Source organism: Chiloscyllium plagiosum, unplaced genomic scaffold (assembly GCF_037043375.1).
Source record: "Chiloscyllium plagiosum isolate Xiang-an unplaced genomic scaffold, Cpla_swu_hap1 HiC_scaffold_16, whole genome shotgun sequence".
Classification (NCBI taxonomy): Eukaryota; Metazoa; Chordata; class Chondrichthyes; order Orectolobiformes; family Hemiscylliidae; genus Chiloscyllium; species Chiloscyllium plagiosum.
The window spans coordinates 80956738-80984141 of record NW_028270154.1 but is presented as its reverse complement, the minus strand read 5'-3'; the positions used below and the strand labels follow the sequence as shown (position 1 = coordinate 80984141).

Below are 27404 nucleotides of genomic sequence, written 5' to 3'. Positions count from 1 at the left end.
CACCCTATCCATGCCCCTCCTGATTTTATAACATCAGTAAGGTCACTCCTCAGCTTCTGACCCTCCAGAGAAAAAATGCCCCAGCCTATACAGCTTCTGTCATTAACTCAAACCCTCCAGTCCCAGCAACATCCTTGTAAATGTTTTCTGCACCTTTTCAAGTTTAACAACATCCTCTTATAAAAGAGCGACCTGAGTTGTATGCAGTATTCTAAAAGTAGCCTCACCAATGTCCTGTAATATGACATCCCAACTCATATACTCAGTGTTCTAACCAATGAAGGCAAGTGTGCCAAATGCCTTCTTCACCACCCTGTCTCCCTGCGACTCCACTTTCAAGACACTATGCACCTGCATCCCGATGTATCTTTGTTTGGTAATACTTCCCAGGTCAATTGGAGCCTAAAGGCTATCAGCATTTCCATACGGACATGCTTTTTTGCACATATACAGATACAGGCTACCTATCAGTGGGAATCTGCCCGGATTTGGGGGACACATTGGTGAACATCACACCGAGACATCAGTCTAACATCTGCAGCATGTGCCAGCTGTCTCTGAAGTAAACACGCCACATGTTCATTCAACCAAATGGCCAAGTCAGAATGTGAATGGGTCTCCTCTCCAGTCCAGTCAAGGGAGGGCTGCTGTCAATCGGGGTGGGTATTATCAGTCACAGACACCCTTCACTCACTGCCCACAGTCATTCATCTACTGGGTCTGGTCTCAGTCAGAGAAGTGGGAATGTAGAGCAGTCAGGGAATTGTGTATCGTCCATCAGGGAGCTGCAAACACATTGGTCTGATCATTCATGTCTAGGGTCTCTACATTGACATCAGTCAGCGGTCTGGAAACCAATCCTGGCTGTCTGAGCATTGATTAGTGAGATGCGTGCGAAGGGACCTGTAGGGGCAATGAGTGGTGTGGGGATGGGGTTGGTGGTGGACAGTCAAGATTGAGGAATGTGTAGAGTTGGGCACAATGACAGTACTGGAGGCAGGTAAACTGTGTGACTTGATAGTTAAACAGTGGTTTGGGTGAGAAAATGGGGTTGCATGTGTGAAGTAGTGTCAGCCACGTTGGCTACTTGTCAAAAGCAGCAGGGCTTTGTAGCTGTTGTGTAATTATGCTGCCACTGTTTCCTGATTCATGCCTTGTAGATAGTGGACAGGCTTTGGGGAAATAGGAGGTGAGTTAATGGCTGAAGTATTCTTAGCCTCTGGCCTACTCTTGTAGCCACAGTATTTGTACAGCAGATCCAGTTCAATTCTGGTCAATATTTACCCCCAGGATGTTGATATTAAATATTTCAAAATAGCTAGTAGGAAAGGAATAGTGTTCACCTTACAGACTAAATACATAATTAAGAATTGAACAAAAACAGAAATGCCTCCAGACATGAAACATTAAAAACAGCTTTCTCTCCACAAACGCTGCCAGACCTGCTGCATTTCTCCAGCAGTTTATGTTATTATTTCAGTCTTCCAGCATCTGCAGTTCTTTGTTTGATTTCAGAATGAACAAACGACATTATCAACCAATTTCAAAGTAATATAAAGAAAAATAAAGCCTAACTAATTCTACAGAGAGGACACAAAAGAGTTGCTGGTTACTGGAATAAACACAAGTACACCCAGAAGTAAAAGCATAATCAAAAGAGTATATACAGACTTTAGAGAAAAAGCATTACCACAAAAACGAAGGCATAGAACAGAGGAAAATGCTTTCAGGCATTCAATAATAAGGTGAAAGACGAAGAGGCGAGATCAATAAAAATTGTCCTGAAACAGATTTGAGTACAACATCAAATATTCTGATAAAAGCTGGAATCGGAAACCAAAAGAGAAAATGCTGGAAAATCTCAGCAGGTCTGGTAGCATCTGTAAGGAGAGAAAAGAGCTGGCGTTTCGAGTCTAACTGACCCTTTGTCAAAGCTCTGAATACTCTGAATAGTTCCACTCTCCAGGCATTCAAAAGGAATATCCGTTGAAGAGGAACTTGCCAGACTGGATTAGCCCAAATATAATCCTGATTTTAACGGTAATGAAGTGTCAGTCACAGAACTGCTCAAAATAAATACATAAATCTCCAAGTGCATTTGTCCCACTGTTGAAAGTCAGCAGAGGAATTAATAATTTTGAGAGATACTGGGCAAGCCAGTAGATTGGAAACAGGTTAGCCAAAGAAACAGTGAAGAAATACATTCATAAAGACAGAAAGGGTGAGGGAACCTTAGCAGGTCTGGCTGCATCTGTGAAGAGAGAGCGAGAAAAGCAGAGTTTACAATTTGAATCCAGGACAATTCTTCGTTGGAATTTATGAGAGACATAGTCATAGAGTCATAGAGATGTATAAGCACAGAAACAGACCCTACAGTCCAACTCATCCATTCCGACCAAATATCCCAACTCAATCTAGTCCCACCTGGCCCATATCCCTCTAAACCCTCCCTATTCATATACCCATTCATTTAAATGTTGCAATTGTACTAGCCTCCACCACTTCCTCTGGCAGCTCATTCCATCCTCCAAAATCAGTTGTGAAGTTCACTGTTTTTAAATTTTCCCAGACGCACTCTGATGTCCAGCTAAGACAGTAACTACTAACTCTGTCAGTTAGCAAAGTGGGTTTCTTTCTGTCTCTGTCTCTCTCTCTCTCCTGCACTGACCTCACTCGTGCTTCCTGTATCTGTTCTCCCTTTTAAAAGTGCTGTTGTTTTGACTTTTTTTTTCTCTCCAAAGTTCCAAAACAATGCAACAGCATATATAACAGTAATTGCTGCTCCTGGAATCCAAGGAAATCACCTCCAACACCTAAAATACCTCAAAAAGGAGAAGCTGTTACAGTCAGAAATTTTTCCTGTCCTCCATCTTGGATTACCCAGAATCTAGTAAAGTGATGGAGAGAAAGGTGTGGAGGAACAACTTTACCTGAGGGAAGGGTTAGAGGGTGAAGGAGATTAGAGATAACAGGCATCCCAGGTTGTAGAAAAGACAGTAGATGTTAACAGTAGAATATAGGTCAGCTCGATTGAAACTATGAACTATCATGCTCACATGTCCTTGTTCAGCTGTAGTTTTTGTTTTACTCATTCATCATCACTCGTCACTGACCAGTATTCATTGCCCAGAGGGCAGTCTAAGAGTCAACCACATTGCTGGGGGTCTGGAGGCACAGTTAGGCCAGATCAGGTAAGGATGGTAGTTTTCTTCCCCAAGTGAAGTTAATCAACTATATGGGTTTTTCCAGCAATGTTTTCATAGTCATTATTAGACTCTTGATCCCAGATTTTCCAGAATCCAGAATTCAAATTCCATCATCTGCTGGGCAGGATTCAAAACCAGGTCCCCACAACACTATTTACATCTCTGGATTAACAGTCCAACGAATAATAAGACTAGGCCATCGCCTCCCCATGTAGTGCTCAGGTGAAGCCCAATGTAAAGTGAAGAAAGAGCACCTCATTTTCTGGTTGGGCACTTTGTAGCTTTCTGGACTCAACTTTGTGCTCAACAACTTTAGATCATGAACTTTGGCATTCATTATGCTTCATGCCCCCATTAGCCAATGGCTCATTTTCAAGAGTTTGCCTTTTTCCAGGCTGTCTTTGCCAGAGATGTTGCTTGAGTTAGGTTAGAGGGGACCCAAGAGAGTACTCCACTGTTCTGCTTCAAAGTAGTTTCACGGGATGTTTTGAGATTGCTAGTGCAATCAAGCGAGCAGATCAAAAATTATGGAATGAGTTCATAAAATCATAGAATGGTCGCAGAATTGGTGTAGATAATTCAGTCCATTGTGAAAGTTTACTCCAGCAGACAATCAGGCAACACATTCCATTTCAGCAAGGTATGCAAGTTAGACGTGCAGAGAGAGAGAAGGTGAAAAGGTGATATGATTGCTATTTTGAGGATTCTACAGGGACTGGATAATGTCCGTATTGACAATCCATGTTATTTTGTCCAGAACTGTAGAACTAGAGCTCACAGCCTGCAGTGACAGTTCTGGGTCAATGGACCCGAAACACTAACTCTGCTTTCTCTCTACGGACCTGCTGAGTTCTCCCAGCAATTTCTGTTTACGTTTCTGATTTCCAGCATCCACAGTTCTTTGATTTTTAAAATTATGGACCCCTTCATAAAATGCAACAGGACTGGGAGGAAAAAGGGTTGAATTTGGACTTATGACTCCCAAAACGTTCTCCAGCATTGGGGATTTCTTTTCCTCAAGAAGGTCAAGAGGATGCATGGCATGATTATCTTCATCAGGATGATGAAGACATCAATCTTCATCAGGATGATGAAGACATCATTCCTGATGAAGGGCTCTTGCCAGAAACATTGATTCTCCTGCTCCTCAGATGCTGTCTGACCGGCTGCGCATTTCCAGCACCACACTCTCGACTCTGATTGTCTTCATCAGTCGGGGCAGAGCGTAAAAGTTGGCAAGTCATGTTTTAGCTGTATAGAACTTTAGTTAGGCCACATTTGGAACATTGCATTCAACTCTAGTCACCACATTACCAGAAGGATGTGGAGTCTTGGTGGAGTCTTTGGTAAATGTCCAGGATGTTGCCTGGTTTGGAGGGGTATGCTCCATGAGGACAGATTAATAAACTTGGTTTGTTCTCACTTGAATATCAAAGACTTAGGGGTGACCTGATAGAAGTTTACAAAATTTTGAGAGTCATGGACAGAATGGATAGTCGGAATCTTTCTTCCGAGTACATATGGTGAAAATGAGGACTGCAGATGTTGGAGATCAGAGTAAAAAGTATGGTGCTGGAAAAGCACAGCAGGTCAGGCAGCATCTGAGGAGCAGGAGAGTCAATACTTCGAGCATAAGCCCTTCATCAGGAGCTTGTGCTCAAAACACCAACTCTCCTGTTCCTCTGATGCTGCCTGAAAGTGCTTTTCCAGCGCCATACCTTTTACTCCCAGGTAGATATGTCAAGTACAAAGGGATATAGGTTTAAGGTTAAAGGGGGAAAGTTTAAAGGCGATGTGAGAGGCAAGTTTTTTACACCGAGAGCAGTAAGCGCCTGGAAGATGCTGCCAAAAGAGGTGGTGGATGAAGACACAATAGCAATGTTTAAGAGGCTACTTGACAGATACATGAATAGGCAGAAAATAGAGGGATATGGGCCACATTGAGGCAAAAGGTTTCTACTATAGAAAGGTATCATATGTTGGCGCAGTCTTGGAGGGCCGAAGGGCCTGTTCCTGTGCAGTACTGCTCTTTGTTCTTTGTTTCTTTGTTATTTGTTCATGTCTATATCTAATTGAAGAGATTGTCTGCTGTGATTAGCCAATAAGTCCGTTATTACTTTATCAGTACATGCTTGCCCGAACACTAGAAGGATAAAGAAGGTGAATTTGGGTCTTTTTATTTCTTCAGCAATCCCTATGTTTCTATTTCAGCAGACAGAACAATGGAGATGACATTTAATACAGACATGCAAAGGAAAAATAAGGTAATGCACATATCCGGGAGATGATGTTCAAATATTTAAGAATTAACTTGAATAAGAGTAAAGAGAAACAAAGACAAATCATTTAAGAAGCAAACAAGAGGGGTGGCAGACAAAGCCATTCTGAGCAGTTGAGCCAAAATGGAACCAATGGCATTACTTATCTGACACTATCATGTCGAATAAACAGTTTTGTCTTGTTAGAAGTAGCTTGATAACAGATAAAGATCAGTCATGAAGTCATAGAGATGTAATTCTTGGAAAAACGAAACTGTCATTTCCTCTCTTAAATGCAGGACGGGATGAGTCACAAAGAAAGCAAAGCTACAGTACAGAAGAGCAGATGAAAATTTAATTCATTGTTATTTTATTCCCCAGTGTGTTGTTCCTGCAGAGGCATTACATGCCCAGCAATAAGAGAGCGGACAAGGATTAATTAATTAACTAATTAGTTAATAATTGTTGCCAATCATTAGCAATTCAATTTCTAGCCTGAGCCATTCTGACTGGAAAGGATTTCATTTTCTGGATGATGAAATAAAACTCATTTAAATCAGTCTGCTCATTTAAGAAAACCTTCAACACTTTCTGTGGTAGAGTACTCTGGTTATTGTGAAATCTCTGAGGCAGGTGGGACTTGAACACAGTTCCAGAGGTCGGGACACTACCTACTCCCTTTTGCACACGACCATGCAGGGCTAGCTTCCTCTCTTAAAATAACACTTTGCATAGTGGGGCTCTGCAGCAAAAGCAAAAATCAAATGGCCAATGGAAATTTAGAGAACTGCAATGGAAAGTTATCAAAACAACATTGTCTCAGCTCCCCCAGTGCCTACCTGTCTCTAAAGGCCTCTACCATGCCAGTGTACAACATGAGCTCCCTCTCAATGGACACCTGAGCACCGATGTCACTGCAGAAAAGGAGCAGTTGAAAAGGGTGTCACAATCCTCTCGACTATCCTCTGCCTGAACCTGCCAATGTAGACAAGCAGAAAGCTGGAAGAACACAGCAAGCCGAGTCCTGAAGAAGGGTTACACCCGAAATGTTGATTTCTCCACCTCCTGATGCTGCCTGGCCTGCTGAGTTCTTCCAGCCTCCTACTTGTCTACCTTGGATGCCAGTATCTGCCGATTCTTTTTTGTATTGGACCTGCTGATGGCCACTTTGACCCAGCCTAGGATTAGGACTGTTCAATGCCAGTCCTCTAACTTCTTCCATATCAACTTATCAACTAAAGGCGGGGGGGGGGGGGGGGGGGGGGGCTCTCTCAGTGCTTCCCAAGTCTGCTTATGGGCTTTTTCTACTTCCATATGTCTAGTTAAACAACCAAACAGGTGCCTTTCCCGAGAGGTGAGGTTAACACTTTGATGCCATCCAGATTCCAGACATGGGATTATTGGTTCACGTTTCAGATCAACCATGATCCTACTGAATAGCAGAGCAGTCCCAAGGGGCTGAAGAGTCTACTCCTATTCCTGTTTCTTAACCCTGCCTTTAATTGATAAGGAGTGCAGGTACACCCTCCACTTAACAACCGTCAGGGAACGTGGGCACACGTAGGCGAGAACCAAGGAATAGAGGTTGACAGGGGCATATGTGGGTTCAAGAATCTTTTGCACATTTATAAGAATGTGCAAACTCCACACACACAGTTTCCCAAGGCTGGAATCAAACCTGGGTCCCTGGCACTGTGAGGCTGCAGAGCTAACCACTGAGCAACCGCACCACCCTAAAGGTGGAGAAGTATAGAGTGGATGGGGGAATGGGGTGAGGAGGCAGTATTCCTGAGCTTGGGGCCTAGATATCTGTAGACACAGCCACCTGAGGTGCAGCAATTAAAAAACAGAGGTGGTGAGGAAGGGTCACCGGACCCGAAACGTTAACTCTAATTTCACTTCACAGATGCTGCCAAACCTGCTGAGCTCTTTCAGCAACTGCTGTTTGTATTACCATTCCTTTAAACTCAGCGGCAGTGCTGACTGTGGCATTGTCTTCCAGTTTCAGAAGACCAATCATGGTTGCATAGCTGGTAGGAAAATTAGAGGGAATGGTGATCAGAAAGTGACTTACTCATTGATGGATTCCTAACTGCTGACCTGCGCCTGTAGCTGCAGTACTCACATTGCTTGTTCAGTTTAGTTTCATGAGGTAGCCCCCAGGAATGTTGATAGTGTGGGGTTCAATGATGGTAATACCATTGAATGTCAAGAGGCCACAGTTAGATTCTTTGGTAGCAGTTGGTCATTGTCTGGCACTTGTGTAGCGTGAATGTAACTTGCAACTTGTCAGCCCAAACCTGGATATCTTCCAGATTTTATAGATGGACTAGGCTTCACAAATGATTTTCCATTGTGTGATCATCAGTGAACATTCCCACTTCTGACCAAAGTTGGAGGGAAAGTCATTGATGAAGCAGCTGAAGATGGTTGGGCCAATGGACACTACCCTGCAGAGATATCCCAGAGAAAACAGATGATGGACCTCCAGCAATCACACCATCTTCCAATGTGCCAGGTATGACTCCAACCAAAGAAATTTTCCCCGATTCCAGTTTTGCCCTGGCTCATTGATGCCACATTCAGTCAAATGCAGCCTTGAAGTCAGGGACAGTCAGTTTTCCCTCATTTTTGGAAGTCCGCTCATGTTGGAACCAAGGCTGTAATGAGGTCAGGAGCTGACTGGCCCTGGTGAAACCCAAACTGACCATTGGTGAGCAGGTTTTAAGCAAGTAATGCTTGAATTTGATCCTTCCATCATTTTCCTGATGATTAGCAGTGGATTGATAAGAGTCGAGAGTGTGGTGCTAGAAAAACACAGCAGGTCAGACAACATCTGAGGAGCACTTTCTCCTAGTGGATTGATAAGGCAGTGATCGATTTGTCCTACTTTGTGAGCAAAGGACATACATGGCCAATGTTCCACATTGTTGGGTAGATGCTAGTGTTATATCTACATTGGAACAGCTTGGCCAGGGGAGTGGCATGTTCTGGAGCACAAGTTTTTATTACTGTTACTGGATTGTTGTCAGGGACTGTTGCCACTGCCTCCTACCATTGATATCACGTAGAGTGAATTGGATTCCCTGAAAACTGGTATCTGTAATGCTGGGGACCTCCTGAATAGGCTGAGATGGGTCATCCACTTGGCACTTCTAGTTGAAGATTGTTACAAATGCCTCAGCCTTATCTTTCTCAGTGATGCTTTGGGCTCTCCCATTGTTAAGGATGAGGATATTTGTGGAGCTTCTTCCTCCAGTGAGTTATTTAATTATCCACCACTATTCACATTGGATGGGGCAGGACTGCAGAGCTTAAATCTGATCCATTGCTTGTGGGATCATTTAGCTCTTAGCAAGGTTTGAGAAGATTTGTAGCTCAAGTTAAGGTTCTGGATGTAGGTTTGCTCACTGAAAGTTCATTTCCAGACGTTCATCACCCTAGTAGGCAACATCTTCAGTGGGCCTCCGGGCGAAGCACTGTTGATAATTCCTGCTTTCTATTTATATGTTTGGGTTTCTTTGGGGTGTTGATGTTATTTCCTGTGGTGACATCATTTCCTGTGGTGATGTCATTTCCTGTTCTTTTGCTCAAGGGGTGGTAGATGGTGTCTAACTCGATGTGTTTGTTGACAGAGTTCAGGTTGGAATGCCATGCTTCTAGGAATTCTCGTGTGTGTCTCTGCATGGTTTGTCCTAGAAAGAATGTGTTGTCCCGGTCGAAGGGTGAGAGAGGGTCATGTTGTTTTGTGGTCATGTCGTTTTGTGGTCATGTCACTTAGCTCTATTTATACTTGCTGCGTATGCTATTTGGTGCAAGAGTAGTTCTGTTTTATAGCTTTGGCAGAGTGGCTCATTTTTCGATATGTCTGGCGCTTCTCCTAACATTCCCTCCTGCATTGAACCAGGGTTGATCTCCTGGCTTGATGGTAATGGTAGAGTGGGGAATGTGCCAGACCATGAGGTTGCAGATTGTATTGGAGTCTGATTCAGCTGCTGCTGATGGCCCACAACATCTCATAGATTCCAAGACTTGAGCTGCTTGAGCTATTCAAAGTTAGTCTCATTTAGTATGATGATGGTGCCACAAAACACAATGAAGGATATTCTCGGTGTGAAGATGGGACTTTATCTCCACAAGCACTGTGAGATGGTCACTCTTACTGATATTGTCATAAAGTTATATGACAGGTTATAGTCCAACAGGTTTATTTGGAAGCACTAGCTTTCAGAGCGCTGCTCTTTCATCAGGCAGGATCATAGGGCACAGAATTTATAGTAAAAGATCGAAGAGTCATACAACTGATGCAATGTTTTGAACAAACCTAGATTGCTATAAAGTCTTTAATCACTCAGAATATGGATGCAAGTTTCGACTGATTATTATGTAAATCCCAGAACTTCTTTCAAGTCACAGTCCTGAGATAAAACCTGAAGTTATCATTACGTTCTGCAGCTGGCAGATCATTTATGATGGGTGTCTTGTTATCGCCCTCACCACCTTCCGGAGTCCCAGTCTAGAAGCTGTGGCCTTTAGGACTCAATCAGCTTGCTCAAGATTTGCACTGCTGAGCCATTCTTGGTGGTGGACAGTGAAATTCCCAACACAGAGTATATTCTGAGTACATTAAAATCAGGGCTCTTTTACAGATTTAAAAGAATATCAAGCTGCAACTTAATGCAGAACTGGGATTCCACGACAGAGCTAAGCCGCAGCTTAGTCTCAACCAAGATTCCAAGGAAAATATCTCCCACGAATATGCACTGATCTTCTCATGCTTAGGGTGTAATATTATCTGCAGCTGTAAGATAATACTGTGACTTAATCAATTATGACTGTTCAAAATGGGATAGACCACATTCAAACATCTGGGGCAGGTCGTTGCCCAAAGTAGAATTCGCTTGAACATTAAAATTAAACTGTTTCATTTGTGTGTGTGTGCGTGCGCGTGTGTGTATGCGCGTATGTATGCATTCATGCATGTCTATGTGTGTCACAGCAACCATGATGCCTGTAGTATGAATCTTTTGTTGCAAACACTTTTGACCTTAAATTACATCAACGACAAACTTCCTTACCACTGAACTATATGTGGTTTGTTCTGCTTAGAGGAATCACTCTGCATATTCTATCTAAAATGGATTAAGAAACAACTGGGTTCTGGAAATAAAAACTGAAAGAATACCATTGAAACTCATTATGCCTGAGATGGGACTAATGTCCCCTATTATGTCCAAAAACACACAATTTTCTTTTACTGAGATACATTGAAGCCACTTTATCAAGCGAACTGACTCAGCCAGGGAATTACCAATCATGTTGCTAGGAATCAGAAACAAAAACAGGTATGCTGGAAAAACTCAACATCTTTCAAAGAAAATCAGAGTTAATATTTTGGGTGCAGTGACCCTTCCACAGAACGGTTCTGGTTTCTGGGTTCTGGAGATACCTGGTTCAGACTCAGGCCCACCTTTAAGTACAGACATAAATGTTCTGACATGTGACGTGGCTTTTTTTCAAATTCACAGTAAGGTTGATGCGAGCTGAGAGTGTTCCATTATGGAGGTTCCATGATTGCAGCAATCCAGGAAGTACATAAGTGCAGCATTGTATTTCAAGATATTTGCCAGCACAGAAACAGACTCATTGACCCAACATCTAGTCAGTATTTTATGTTATCTCCTTAACCTAAAATCATCTTATTCAGACATATTATTACACACCTCTAGAGAATATCCTTTATTGTCATGTGCACTCAAGTACAGAAGTATAGGAGTACAGTGAAGATTTTGACAATGTCGCCTCTTCTAGTGCCATGTGAGGTATAAGTACCTAGATAGAAATCTTAGATACAAAAAAAAGGAATAAAAAAGGTAGTTGCATTACTTTACTTTGATTGGTAGTTTAAGTTAGAAATAAGACATACTTAATAGGATAGACATTACAGTCAGATGGACAGATTACAGATGAACATTGCATTGCAGTAACTCAGCACAGGGGCTTCCACACGTGTTCTGACTGCTCAAGCCAGACCCTAGTCCAACAACCATTCCCACTCTGCTCCAAGCCTCCAGTCCACTCTGCACCGGCTCTCATCTGCTCCAAAGTATCTTTTTTCTGGCACTCTCTTCCCCACACCGGCCTCCGCTCTGGGACTCTCTTCCCCACACCGGCCTCCGCTCTGGGACTCTCTTCCCCACACCGGCCTCCGCTCTGGGACTCTCTTCCCCACACCGGCCTCCGCTCTGGGACTCTCTTCCCCACACCGGCCTCCGCTCTGGGACTCTCTTCCCCACACCGGCCTCCGCTCTGGGACTCTCTTCCCCACACCGGCCTCCGCTCTGGGACTCTCTTCCCCACACCGGCCTCCGCTCTGGGACTCTCTTCCCCACACCGGCCTCCGCTCTGGGACTCTCTTCCCCACACCGGCCTCCGCTCTGGGACTCTCTTCCCCACACCGGCCTCCGCTCTGGGACTCTCTTCCCCACACCGGCCTCCGCTCTGGGACTCTCTTCCCCACACCGGCCTCCGCTCTGGGACTCTCTTCCCCACACCGGCCTCTGCTCTAAGACTCTCTTCCCTGCATCGGTCTCTGCTCCATGACTGCTTCCCCAAACGCCCCTCTGCTCCAGGGCTCGCTTCCCCATACCAGCCTCCGCTCCAGGACTCACTGTCTGCTCCAGCCTTCGCTCCGGGACTCGGCTCCCCACTCCAGCCTCTGCTCTGTGACTGCTTTCCCAAACCCCCCTGCACTCTGGGACCACTTCCCCACACCAGCCTCTGCTCCGTGACTTGCTCCCTCACACCGGCCTTCGCTCCGGATTTACTTTCCCACACCGGCCTCTGCTCCAGGACTCGCTTCCCCAAACTCCCCTGTACTCTGGGCCTTACCTACCCACACCAGCCTCTGCTCCGTGACTTGCTTCCCCACACCGGCCTCCGCTCCAAGACTCACTTTCCAACATTGGCCTCCACTCCGGGACTCTCTTCCCCACACCAGCCTCTGCTCCATGACTTGCTTCCCCACACCAGCCTCCGCTCCGGGACTCTCTTCCCTATGCCAGCCTCTGTTCCGGGACTCTCTTCCCCACACCAGCCTCTGCTCCGGGACTCTCTTCCCCACACCGGTCTCCGCTCTGGGACTCTCTTCCCCACACCGGCCTCTGCTCCGGGACTCTCTTCCCCACGCCTGCCTCTGCTCCGGGACTCTCTTCCCCACACCTGCCTCTGCTCCAGGACTCTTCCCCACACCTGCCTCTGATCCAGGACTCTCTTCCCCACACTGGCCTCTGCTCCAGGACTCTCTTCCCCACACCTGCCTCTGATCCAGGACTCTCTTCCCCACACTGGCCTCTGCTCCAGGACTCTCTTCCCCACACCAGCCTCTGCTCCGGACTCTCTCCCCCTTGCCGGCCTCTGCTCCGGGATTCGCCTCTGGGGCTCACCAGCACCTCCACTTCCCTCCAGCTAAGTCCAAGTCATTAGCTGATTTTAAAAAACACAGAAAGGGAAAAAAAGAGAGAAAAAGAAAAAAATAAGGAGCAGAGGAGCTCCAGCTGGCACAGCTTTCTCTGCCGCCATCTTGCCTGATGAGTAGGAGTAGGTGGGACTTAGATCACCTAGCACAGAGGCAGGGACCTTACCAATGCAATGCATGTGCCCAGTATTGTGTTTTGATTCGAAACAATCAGATTTTCCAGTAATTCTCGTTCTTGGAATCTTGCTGCATTTCCTGTTACAGGGGAGAATACACTTCACCAGATGTAAAGCACACTGGAACACTGAAATGCACAATACAAAATACAATTCTTTGTTTCTTATTGTTTCAGGTGGCAAGGGTATGTGAGGAGAAGCAGGGTTCATTATTGGGGAGGGTTGATAACTTTCGTCATCAGGTTTATCTAGGCAGATAACTAAATATATGTCTATGGAATGAAAAACCATTTATTTGACCTCTATTAATTCCTATTAAATCTAACCTACAAAGGGTTGGGAAACAATGACAATCATTTGACTCTGTGACAGCGCAAACACACACACTCAGGCAAGATTCATTGATATCCCTAATGGTACTAGGTCTTCATTTCACACAGATTTATTAACCTTTAATTGAAACGGGATGCCTCAACTTTGCATTAGGGACATTATACTTGAGTGTCATTAATGCAAATGCAATCCAATTAATTTTTATGCAACTTTTCACCAGTATCGATCTCTAGGGCTGCCCTCCAGATAGCATTAACCTAGATCACACTTAGTAACTTCTTTTTGTCTAAATTCTAAAAATCCTCAGGTGTAATTCTTATTCTGTTCTAATTCATTTTAAACCAGGTACTCCCAGACTTGAACAATTGGCATCTGTTGCTTTGGATAAAATAGAAGGAAAGCAACATTCTCCAGGCTTCTCGGTCATAATCCGGTGATCCAGTAGCTCAAAGGTGAATAACCCATGAGGACAAGTTGAGTCTCAGTTGTGATTTTCTTCAGAGTTGAAAATCTGCTGATACTAGGTCAGCTAACACATACTAAATAGCCACTTAGGCAAGGTGGGGAGTTATCATGGGGCCAATGGTTTTACATCAATAAAGGGTACTAGTGTGCAGGGGGAGGGTTAAAAAATCCTTCCACCATTCACCAGTTGCGCCACTACCAGGGCCACTTAATTCCATCTCTGTAACTTTGTCCCAACTCAGCTCAGTTTATTGTTACCGCCAAACTAGACTATTCCAGTGCAGTCCTAATTGGGGCTCCACATTCCACCGTCTGTACACTTGAGGTGATCCAGAACAGTGCCCTTGTCTTAACTGTCTACAAGCCCTGCTCACCTGTCACACACGTGCTCAGTGATCTACAACAGCTCATGGTCAAGCAATGTCTTGATTGTAAAATTCTCATCCCTGTTATCAAATCCCTCCACAGTCCTTCCCTCAGTAATTTCCCCCAGAGTCAAGCCTCTCCGAGATATCCAAGTATTCTGCACTCCTCTTACACTCTAGTCTTTCTTCCTGTGTATCCCCAATATAATTGTTCCACTATTGTTGGCCTGGATTCTGAGCTCTGAAATCTTCTCCATCCATCTCTGCTCCACTTTCATCCTTTTAGGCAATTCTTAACATGTTCCACTTGGATTAAGCTTTTAGTCATCTGACCTAATATCTCACAACATGGCTCAATACTTCGTTTTGTAATGTTTCTGTGAATTTCCTCACACTATTTCATTATTCTAAAAGATTCTTGATAAACACAAGCTGTTGCTGGTGTCAAACCTATATAGCCCTTTCATAAAGCTTTAGAATTTCTAGCAGGTAATAAATTGGATTTTCATTTCTTGGGAAAAGAGTCACAGCATTGAAACTCAATGTGTGTTACTCATTTGAGCTGGAAGCAAAGCAATTGATGGCAGGGCCCTGTCAGTAGAGAATTGAATTTGGGTACTTAGTGCAAAGTAGCTCTTCAAGAATGCTGGCTTCAATTGAGTATCAGTGTTAACATGGTTCCAGGAATCTAAGCCGTACATCCCAACAACTTTATAAAACATGCTCTTTTGTCAACAATGTGCCAACTATGCTTAAAAACGTCTTAAATTCTTAAATTCTCCTGACTGTGCTAAGAATTTAAGTAGACACCAATTTAAGATTATCAGTAAGTGTGCTTAATATTTGCATACTAGAAGTGACAGAGTCGAAAAGCGTGGCACTGGAAAAAGCACAGCAGATGGGGCAGCAATAGAGTCGATGTTTCAGGTAAATAAATTCACACACGGAATCTTGTTTTTTTGTACATGGAAATATATCCATACATCATGCCTTTTATAATAATGCCATACTCAGAAAGGATGAAGGGAGATCTTACATGGTTTTATTAAAACTATCATCTCCAATTTACTGCTTTTTAAAAGACATTTGCTTGTCTTAAAATGGCTGCTACCAACCACAGAATGTGCTCTCTACAAATTTCCACTGAACCAAAGCTAACTAATCACTGTCCTTGAAAGTCACAGCCCCTGCAGTGTATAGACATTCTAGTTAAACACATAAAAGAGCTACAAATGTTGCAGCTCCCCACCCCAGCCATATTTGGTTTGAAAGAATACTATTGAAACTCATTATGCCTGAGTTGGGGCTAATGTCCCCTACTATGTCCAAAAATACACAATAAAGATTTCAAAGATACATTGGGGCCACTTTATCAAGTGAACAGACTCAGCCAGGGAAATACTAATCATGTGAGTGAATCTTTTAATTTTGAATAGCTTTTAATTCTTTCCTTGGCCTGCTTTTCACAAGGAAATTCAGACTCATTCTGCTAGTCTTGACCTCTCTTGAAACCTTAATTTCTAGGAAAAATCCTGTATAACTTGCAAAGTTATACCAGTAATCCCATTCACTAGTATCTGAGTTCCTACGAAAAGGAATTCTGCCAGAACATTCAAATGTAGGAACATTCAATTGGCTTTAATTCATGTGAATTAAGGCTCACTTTTTAAAATTATTTATAATTCTAGTTTCTTTAACTTCTTTTCTTGTTTTCTTCCTTGTATGCCTGTGTATGCATTTGTTTTGAATTATCCTCTGCATTGAATGCTTAAATAAACCATCATCTTATTTTCACCTCAAAGACTATTATTGTTATAATTTTGACTTCAGAAACGGTGACTCTGGAATGACAGCACAGCTTATTTTGAAAGGGAAAAAAAAATTGAAAAAAAAAACACAACTTCTGTTACAGACAGAAGAGAAAGGCTAAAAACTAATTCAATTTACATTTTCTCCATGTCATTACAGAAAGGTTATGGAGACAGCAATCTCTGTTTCATTCCCAATGGCAATACACTGAACAATCAGAGTCAGTCTGCCTGGCCTAATTTTAACAGCTAAGATTTACAATTAACAGCTCTGGTTGCACCTCTCTGCTAGGTATCTCTTGCTATGTATTCTAAAATTGGTTTCTTGCATTCCAGTCCTGATTAATGCAGGGCCAGGAGCTTGGACTTTGTGCATTTTTTAGTGATGTTTAAGTAATGTACTACCAAAGTTATTTGTTCAATCCTTCATAATGGGTATTATTTCTGAATGTTAAGGCCACACTTACGGATGGAGCATTTAAATGCTCAGTAATCATAACAGTGAATACTTCCACACCGCAGTACAGAGTTAAATTTCTGTCTGTCGTGGACATGGGTATGAGCTACATGCATACTTGTATTTTTTTTTAAATTAATACTAGTTTTAATCTTTGACCACTATTTGAGTTGACTATTGGGCTTCAAAGTGCCATCTCCAGGGGAAAAGACAATATAATGAGGAGGCTTGATTTGAACTAACTGTTAAAAAAATTAATGAAGGAACAGTGTAGGCACATTTTCTTGTTATAAAAACTGCACATAATTGCTACTCAATCCTTCATTCTGATCCACATGCTGGCCCTTGCAGAGTCTGAAGGGTAAAGATTTATGAATGCATCCATTTAGCAAACCTCTGATAAGCTCCATTTAGACAATTACTTGAATACATTACCAACTGGAAGCTGACGTTGAGGTCATTTCAGTACGAAAGGCAAGAAGAGGATGGGGGGAAGGGGAGTATGGAAAATGAGCTGTTGCGAACGTGAGTTACTATCACCCATTCAATCTAGCATCTCACAATTTAAACAGGATCTATGACAGTGTTTGCAAAGTACTTTATGATACCATGCATGTGCAATGTGATGCAGAGCAAGATGGGTAGACATAGGTACTCAATGAGTCAACTGCAGAATGTGACCCAATAAGGTACCACGTTCAAAACTAACTTCATACTGATGGCACTGCAGTGCCCCCTCTTGTCTTGGCACAGTCGTAGAATTGACCCATTGGTCTTGCAAAGTAGTCCCATAAGTGAAGTATTTTACAACTAAGCAAAAACAAATGAATTGTCACTTTTGTCTCCTGATTTATAATTTTCTTAAAAAACACAATAACAATGACAAATTCATACCATTCCAAGAAGATGTTTTTCTCAATATTTGCTCAGTTGTTTTGACTGGATTCTTCATCTCCTTTTAAACAATTCTTAAACTATTTTTCTCCAATCCTTTTCTTTTGCTGATTTACACCAAAACATTCCACCCAAATGTGTATTTCTTTAAAAGTCTGGAGATTGGTGATAGGGTGTTTGACGAGCAGCTCTCTCTCTCTCTCTCTCTCTCTACCATGAAATAAAATCAACCCTGATACTGACTTTACTCTCTGCCAGATCTGTCCTAGAATGGAGGAATTTTTATATTGACAATGGGTATTCAATACAAAAAGATGATTCAGTCCAAAGTGCCAGCATCCCTAACTTGGATAAGGGCACTAAATCATATATGCATTCAGCAATACAATGACAAGTAACATTTGTCTATAAGTGCCAGATAATGATTATTGTCAACAACAGAAAATCTAGGAATGGCATTCAATGGCATCGTGATTGCCGCAAAATTTTAGGAGTCACTTTTAATGAAAATCTCAAATTTATGACCCATAAATGCTTGAGCATATTGGTAGGACATTTTGAAATGAATGACTCATCTCATGAATCCGCATAGACATTTCCTCACTTATAAAGCAGAAGTCAGAAGTACGATGGAATATTCCCCAAATTGGAGAAAGTGAGGACTGAAGGTGCTGGAGATCAGAGTCAAGAGTGTGGTGCTGGAAAAGCACAGCAGGTCAGGCAGCATCCGACTTTTCCCCACTTGCCTAGATGGGTACAGAGGCAACTACAGCATTTGAGAACTTTAAAACCATCTCAACCATCTACTTCCATCACCACCAAGTGCACAACAGTAGCAGCATGTACTGTCCGTTGTATAGACTGTAATAACTTACTAAGACATCTTGATAGGAAACTTTATAAATTCGCAACAAACACCATCTAAAAGGATAAGAGATTACCACAACCTCTATATTCCCCTTCAAGCCACACTTAAACACCACTCCTTTATCATTGTTGCTTCAATCCAACAAATAACAACGCAGTAGCATTTTTACCATAAGGACTGCAAAGTTTTGAGAAGGTGGCTCATCTTGTTGAGCTTACCATTTTAATCATAGTCTGAGAATGAGTCTTCTTTTTCTTAAATCCAGCTTTAATGTATGGGATCCCAAAAAATCGAACATCTCAAAGATTCTATGATTTATACAAAAACTGTATAGCCTATTCTTCCTGTCTGATATATAAATTCTTCTTTCTAAACTTATCTATTTGTGTGTGTGTGTGTGTGTGTGGCAGGGGGGGGGGGGTGGTTGATACTAGTTTGGTTATTTTGGGGTGGTAAATAGGTAATAATATTTATCTTCATTTTGCTCAATAAACCTACACAACTGGCTCTTCCGTGTTTGTCCAATTAAGTGTAATAATTGCATTCCAAAAACAAATTAAAGCATTTGTGGGTTAAAAAGAAGGAAGCTAAAACGTTGGCACAGTGGCTCAGTGGTTAGCACTGCTGCCTCACAGCATCAGTGACCTGGGTTTGATTCCAGCCTCGTGTGGCTGTCTGTGTGGAGTTTGCACATTCTCTCAGTGTCTGTGTGGGTGCCCTCCAGGTGCTCTGTTTACCTGCCACAGTGTAAAGATGTGCAGGTTAGGATGGATTGACCATTCTAAATTGCCCATAGCGTCCGCAGGCTAGGTGGATTAGCCGTGGGAACCGCAGGGTTACAGGGCTAGGGGTGGGTTTGGGTGGGATGCTCTTCGGAGGGTCAGTGTGTACTCAATGGACCAAATGACCTGCTTCCATACTGTAGGGATTCTATCAATCAAAAACCTGTTCGTAAAGATACACACACTCTTTTCACAGACAGACTGGTGCACATGCACATCAATACACACAGGCAGTTATCCCCTAGACAGATCAGATTGCAACATCAGTGTGCAGCAATATCACAAACCAGATTTCACAGTGATCTTCCATCCAACTGAGCCCTCTGGTGAATTCTGAGCTGTGATTGCTAACGGACTTGGGGAGTTAGGGGCGCTGTCACTCGGCACTCGTCTGTACAGTTCACTGGTCCCAAAACATTGTCTCCCCAGCCCCCCTCGCACATCCTCTGGAGTAGCTGTGGGGTCACCAGGTAGCTAAGAGGCCCCTTCGTGGTATCAGCAGTCTGAAGCTGTCAGTGCCTGTGACTAACGAGTTCCGTGTTCAGTCTTCCCACAGGGGAATGTACAGTGAAAGACTTGATATCAATCACATTGAAGGAGGGGGGTGGGGAGAAGTCTCAGACATTTGGCCATCCCTTCCCCACCCCACTCCTGATTCAAAACAGCTTTCTCTGTCTCTGTCTCTGTCTCTCTAACATGCCTGCACTAACGGCCGGGCTCCACACACACTGTTGCCAACATCCATATATAGTAAGAGACACGCCTCACCTCCTGCTTCCCCACAGGCGGCCAGCACCAGGCAGCACAGGATCTGGGCGAGATGGGTTGAGGGGCTGGGGGTCGGTCCCAGACTTTGAGCCATCAGCCCTCCACCGTCAGGGTCCGCGGGACAGTCGCTCCCTGAGCAGCGATGCCTCTCTTTCCCCCCCCCCCCCCCGGCCACAAAGCAAAGGCACAGCACAGTATCCCCCGGTGACTCGCTCCTGTTTGAATCGTTCGACCGAGGGCTGAGACCTTCCCTGAGCATCGGGGACGAGCCGGGACTGAAAGATGTCCACCCCTCCAGCGCCGAGCCGGTGTCCCATCTAATCGAAAAGCATTGCCCTGGGCTCCACACAGATCATCTCGGGAGCCTGAGGGAGATTCTTCTCCGCGGTTTGCAGCCTTTCCAACTTGTGATTGGACTTTTTGTCTCAGTCCTGTATAAATATAGTACATTGGGACCACCCCTTTTTTTTTAACAGGAGACATTACTGATCCCGCTCTCGTTGCACGTGGTTGGAAGAGTTGAGCTTTGTTTCCTTGTGTAACCTCACTCTGAACCGTTTCTAATGTTCTACATGTGATCTGCTGCTCGTTTTGCAAATTTATAAAAAAAAAGACGCTTTTCTCCTCTCATTCCACGCCCCAATCCATAAGTGTGTGGCATCAAAACCTCTCTCCTCCACACACTCCAGGACAGAACCTGAGTTGTCACTGTCTCTGCAGTGTAACATTGTCACAGACGCTGCCCTCGAAGTTCGGATGTTCTAATGTGAGGCTTACCAAAATTATTGGGGGCTGGGGGAAGAATCAGCACCCCCTCCCTCTTCACAAGCTAAAATTTTCAGCTCATAAGTTTGAAGGCAGTTTGAACACCCCGGAGTAGTTAGGACAAAATTACAACAGCTGTACTCCTGGTCTAACAGACCCTCATTCTCACTGAGGGGTTGCAATGATCTTCAAGTTTCGAAAGGGCTAAGGAAGTACTGAGTATGTGCTCAGACATCTGTTCTTTCTCTCTCATTTCATAGGATCCCAGCAGTGTGCAAGCAGGCCATTAAATCCACACCAACCCTCTGAAAAGCAACCCACCCCACATTTCCTACAACTAATCCATTTAGCCTGCATATCTCAGCTTGGCCATTCCACCTAACTTGTACATCCTTGGACTGTGGGAGGAAGAAAGTGAGGACTGCAGATGCTGGAGATCAGAGCTGAAAATGTGTTGCCGGAAAAGCGCAGCAGGTCAGGCAGCATCCAAGGAACAGGAGAATCGACGTTTCGGGCATAAGCCCTTCTTCAGGAATGAGGAAAGTGTGTCCAGCTGGCTAAGATAAAAGGTAGGGAGGAGGGACTTGGTGGAGGGACGTTGGAAATGTGATAGGTGGGGGGAGGTCAAGGTGAGGGTGATAGGCCGGAGTGGGGTGGAGGCGGAGAGGTCAGGAAGAAGATTGCAGATTAGGAAGGCGGTGCTGAGTTCGAGGGATTTCACTGAGACAAGGTCGGGGGAGGGGAAATGAGGAAACTGGAGAAATCTGAGTTCATCCCTTGTGATTGGAGGGTTCCTAGGCGGAAGATGAGGCGCTCTTCCTCCAACCGTCGTGTCGCTATGGTCTGGCGATGGAGGAGTCCAAGGACCTGCATGTGGGAGGGGGAGGGGGAGTTGAAGTGTTGAGCCACGGGTGGTTGGGTTGGTTGGTCCGGGTGTCCCAGAGGTGTTCTCTGAAACGTTCCGCAAGTAGGCAGCCTGTCTCCCCAATATAGAGGAGGCCACATCGGGTGCAACGGATGCAATAGATGATGTGTGTGGAGGTGCAAGTGAATTTGTGGCGTTTATGGAAGTATCCCTTGGGGCCTTGGAGGGAAGTAAGGGGGGAGGTGTGGGCGCAAGTTTTACATTTCTTGCGGTTGCAGGGGAAGGTGCCGGGAGTGGAGGTTGGGTTGGGTGGGGGGTGTGGACCTGACGAGGTAGTCACGGAGGGAGTGATCTTTATGGAATGCTGATAGGGGAGGGGAGGGAAATATATCCCTGGTGGTGGGGTCCGTTTGGAGGTGGCGGAAATGACGGCAGATGATGCGCTGTACATGGCGGTTGGTGTGGTGGTAGGTGAGGATCAGTGGGGTTCTGTCCTGGTGGTGGTTGGAGAGGCGGGGCTCAAGGGCGGAGGAGCGGGAAGTGGAAGAGATGCGGTGGAGGGCATCGTCGACCACGTCTAGGGGCAAATTGCGGTCCTTGAAGAAGGAGGCCATCTGGGTTGTACGGATTTGGAACTGGTCCTCCTGCAAGCAGATGCGGCGGAGACGAAGGAATTGGGAATATGGGATGGCGTTTTTACAGTGGGCAGGATGGGAGGAGGTGTAGTCCAGGTAGCTGTGGGAGTCGGTCGGTTTGTAGTAGATGTCCGTGTTGATTCGGTCGCCCGAGATAGAAAGATCTCGGAAGGGGAGGGAGGAGTCTGAGACGGTCCAGGTGAATTTGAGGTCGGGATGGAAGGTGTTGATAAAGTGGATGAACTGTTCAACCTCCTCGTGGGAGCACGAGGCAGTGCCGATACAGTCATCGATGTTGCGGAGGAAAAGGTGGGGGGGTGGTGCCAGTGTAGCTGCGGAAGATGGACTCCAGAGCATCTGGAGGAGACCTAACAGGGAAGAACAACAACCTCCACATGGATGGTCACCCAAGGATGGAATTGAACCAGGGCCCCTTGGGCTATAAGGCAGCAGTGCTGACCACTAAACCACCATGCCACCCCAAACGAGCTTCACTAAGTATGTTATTCACTCCTGGTGTTTCAGCCCCAATTGATTGAGCCAGCTAATAACTATAAGGTCATTTGGGTGCTGTATGTATCCTTGAACTGTGTAGAGACAAGGAATCTACTCCTTCTCACTAACCAGTGTAGGCTGCTGAAGCATGGTCACTGGATACGGTTAATCTCCTGAACAACCCTGCAAGCAAACTCTGAAGAAAAATCTCAGCAGTTTTATTAACATGTTCTTTCTTTTTGCTTTGATAGTTGTTGAAATATACAGAGTGAAAAAACATTAGATTTAATAGTCAAAAACAATATGAGTTATCTATTCATATAAACTGTACTTAATCAACCTGTTTAGATACAATAAGACACAGCTTCAAGGCAGGACTTGAACTTAGACCTTTACACCTACTAGTAGAGACACTGCCAGTGTACCACAACAGGCCTTTCAGTTGCACCATGAAGACTTAGTTTCCTTTTCAATTGGAGCAGAAGGGATGCAGTGTGAGGATATGTGTATCAGATGACCAACGCCAAGAGAATGAGGGCAAAGAAGTTGAAGATGGAATGTACAGGATGACCCCTGTATCCGCGGAATTGTTTTCCGCAGTTTCAGTTACCTGCGGTTTACCGGGCCCAAGCATGTTGTAGGGAACCTTCGGAACCAGGGATCAGAGGGCTGCCGGGAAGGTAAATTTCCCATTGAAATGAATGGGTTCACTCCTATCTGCATTTTCGGGCTTCCGCAGTAGGTCTTGGAACGTAACCCCTGCAGATACGGAGGGATTACGTGATGCAATAATGCCTCCCAAAGTGTGTCTAACTGGGGTTGGCAAACTTCAGTAGTTCCCCAAGCCCCTGAGCAAATGGAAGGAGGGACTCTTGTTCTTCATAGGAGAACAGGAAGTGTCCAGCTTGAGGTTGCCATTAGAAGCATAGAAAATGGAAGCAGTACCAGGCCATTCTGTCCATCTAAGCCATTCAATAAGCTCATAGCTGATCGCTTATCTCAACATCTTATACCTGCTCTCTCCTATCACCCTTGATACATTTAATCTTTAGACATCTATCTATTTCTTTCTTAACCATATTCAGTGTTTGGCCTCCAAAACTTTCTATGCTAGAGAATTCCACAGGTTCACCATCATCTAAGTGAAGAAACTTCTCATTTCAGGCCAAAATGGCATAGCATGTATCCTGAGACTGCATTTTGGAACTACTTGCCAGTGAAAACATCATCTCAGTATCCACTCTGTTTAGCCTCCGTAATATTATATGTTGTCAATGATATCCTTTCCCATTCTCCTAAGCTCCACTGATTGCAGATCCAGTTGACTTTATCCCTCCTCATATTTCAAAACTGCCATCTCAGGAATCAGAGTTGAGAGTGTGGTGCTGGAAAAGCACAGCAGGTCAGGCAGCATCTGAGGAGTAGGAGAATCGACGTTTCAGGCATAAGCCCTTCATCAGGCTTATGCCCAAAACATGGATGCTCCTGCTTGTAGCTCCCTTATGTGTTTAACTAGAATGTCTACACAGTGCAGGGGGTGTGATATTCAAGGACAATGATTAGTTAGCTTTGGTTCAGTGAAAATTTGTAGAAAGCACATTCTGTGGTTGGTAGCAGCCATCTTAAGACAAGCAAATGTCTTTTAAAAAGCAATAAATTGGAGGTGATAGTTTTAACAGATTTATGTAGGATCTTCCTTCATTCTTCTGAGTATCGCATTATTGAAAAAGGTATGATGTATGGATATATTTCCATGTACAAAAAAAAAATCTGCTTGTGAACATATACTTGAAACATCTATTCTCCTGCTCCTCAGATGCTGCCTGATCTGCTGTGCTTTTCCATCACCACACTCCTGACTCTGATCTCCAGCATCTGCAGTCCTCACTTTTTCCTAGTCCATCCCAGGAATCAGTCTGGTGAACCTTTGTTGCACTTACTCTGTGACATGTGTGTCTTTTTTTAGGTAAAGAGACTAGAATTGTACACAACATTCCAGGTTTGGTCTTACCAGGGTCTCGGTACAGCCTGTTTGCTCCTGTACTCAAATCCTTTTGCAACAAAGGCCAACATTCTAATTGCCTTCCTAACTGCTTCCTCTCAATGGCTGGTATACAAGAACACCCTTGTCCCTTATACGTCAATCTTTGCCAATCAATCATAACTTCATTAATACCCTGCCATTCTGCTTTTCCTACCAAACTGGACAACTTCATACTAATCCACACTACACTGCATCTACCATGCTCATGCCCACACACTCAACTTGTCTCAATCATCCTGAAATTTCTTCATTTCCTTCTCATCACTCATAATTTCACTTACTCGAAAAGGAAATAACTTGAAATTAAATAGCATCTTCAATGACTTGAGATGTCCTAAAGCCCTTTACTGCCAATTGACTATTTCTGGTGTAGCCTCTTATGATATAAGAAAAATCAGATATGTGCCTCATATATCATGAAGTGTGGGCTTTTCTGGATGAATCAGTACTTATTGCCCATCCCCAATTGCCCAGGCATGTCCTGTCAACAAAAAGCAGGACAAATCTAACCTGGCCAGTTACCAAACTATCAGTCTATTTTCGATCATCATTAAAATGATGGAAGGGGTTAATGATGCCACTATCGAGTGGCATGTCCGCTGTAATAATCTGCTCATTGAGGCACGGCTTGGGTTCCACCAGGGCCATTCAGCTCCTGACCTCATCACGGCTTTGGTCTAAACATGGACAAAAGAGCTGAATTCCAGAGGCGAGGTGAGAGTGACAACCCTTGACATTAACGCTGCATTTGACCGTGTGGCATCAAGGAGCCCGAACAAAACTGGAGTAACTGGAAATCAGGGAGAAACTCTCTATTGATTCGAGTCATACCTGGCACAAAGGAAGATGATTGTCGTTGTTGAAGGTCAATCATCTCAGTCCAAGGACATCAATGCAGGAGTTCATCAGCATAGTATCCTCGGATCAAAAATCTTCAGCTGCTTCATCAATATTCCTACACATGGATGAGGAAGGACACCATTTTGACTGGGACAACACATCCAACCTAGGACAAGCCAAACAGAGACATGCACGAGAATACCGAGAAGATGGCATTCCAACCGGAACTCTATCAACAAACTCATTGACTCAGATCCCATTTACCATCCCCTGAGAAAAAGAACAGGAAATAACATCGCCACAGAAAATGACATTACCAACCCAAGGAAACCCAAACACATAAATAGAAAGCAGGCTATGCCGCCAGTGTTTCATCTGGAGGCTCACTGAAAATGTTACATAATATGGTGATGAAACATCTGAAAACGAACCTTCCAGCTCAGCGAGCAAACCTACATCCAGGAACTCAACCTGAGCTACAAATCTTCTCAAAACTTGCTAACCTTCCCTCTATTAAGAGGTTAGAAATGATCATTTGCTGAATTGTTTTGCATAATATGTAACTTCCTCAGATGCTGAAGCAGTCCGTGTCCAAATGCAGCAAGGGCTGGCTATTAGTTTTGGGCTGAAATGTTGCAATTAACATTCATGCCACATAATGACCATCTCCAAGAAAAAAGAATGTAATTATCTCACCCTGAAATTCAGTGGCATTGTTATCACTGAATTCCCCCACTATCAATAATTGGGGGTGGGTGGTTACCATTGACCAGAAACTGAATGGGACCAGACAAATAAACATAATGGCTACAAGAGCAGAAAAGAGGCCAGGAATTTTCTGACAAGTTATAGAGTCATAGAGATGTACAACATGGAAGCAGACACTTCAGTCCAACTCGTCCATGCTGACCAGTTATCCTAACCTAATCTAGTCCCATGTGCCAGTACTTGGCCCATATTCCTCTAAACCCTTCCTATTCATATACCCACCCAGATGACTTTTAAATGTTGTAACAGTAGCAGCCTCCACCACTTCCTCTTGAAGCTCATTCTATACACACACCATCCTTTGAGTGAAAAAGTTGCCCCTTAGGTCCATTTTAAATCTTACCCCTCTCAACCTAAACCTATGCCCTCTAGTTCGGACTCCCCCACCCCAGGGAAAGAACTTTGTCTATTTTACCCCATCCATGCCCCTCATGATTTTATAAACCTCTATAAGGTCAACTCTCAGTCTCTGACATTCCAGAGAAAACAGCCCTAGCCTATTCAGCCTCTCCCTATAGCTCAAACCCTCCAACCCTGGCAAAATCCTGTAAATCTCTTGTGAACCCTTTCAAGTTTCACAACATCCTTCCTGTAGGAGGGAGACCAGAATTGCACGCAGTATTCCAAAAGAAGATCCCAATATTTTGAAGGTGAGTAGGAGAGTTCCCCAGTGTCCTGGCCAATGTTATTTCCTAACCCAACATCACTAGTGCAGAATAGCTGGTCATTACCACATAACTGCTTGTGAGAGCTTGGCTGCTGCGTATCTCACATTACAAGCCTGACTACAGTTTACAAATACATAACATTTTCTGTAAAGCACATTTTGGCAACCTGAGTTTGTGAAAGGCACTACATAAATGCAAACTCCCTCCTGCTTTCTTGCATGCAGGAGGGCAGTTCCTAGTGAAAGGACAATGTGAAATGAGGTCCTGTTTGTCCCTGAGCACTTCGAGGAATCCTGATACACTGCCAGTGGAAGAAAAGCTCTGGAGCCTCAACGTCTAAGGATATAAATTGAGATCAGATGATCTTGTTCATATGAACTTAGAAAAAAAATCAACAGCATGCTTTACTTCAGGACCACATGTAACTGTGTGTGTGTGTATGTGTGTGTGTCTGTGTGTGTATTTGT

At 44.1% G+C, this 27404-nt stretch overlaps 1 protein-coding gene across 1 annotated transcript in view; it reads right to left on the bottom strand.

Moving 5' to 3' along the window:
• adam19b (ADAM metallopeptidase domain 19b) overlaps nt 1-20407 on the bottom strand; it is a 172821-nt gene extending 152414 nt beyond the window's left edge. Inside the window, exon 1 of the mRNA XM_043703984.2 lies at nt 19858-20407. Within this exon, the coding sequence (XP_043559919.2) occupies nt 19858-20116 (259 nt within the window). The 5' untranslated portion in view covers nt 20117-20407. The remainder of the gene's footprint in view (nt 1-19857) is intronic.
• Between the last annotated feature and the right edge of the window lie 6997 nt (nt 20408-27404).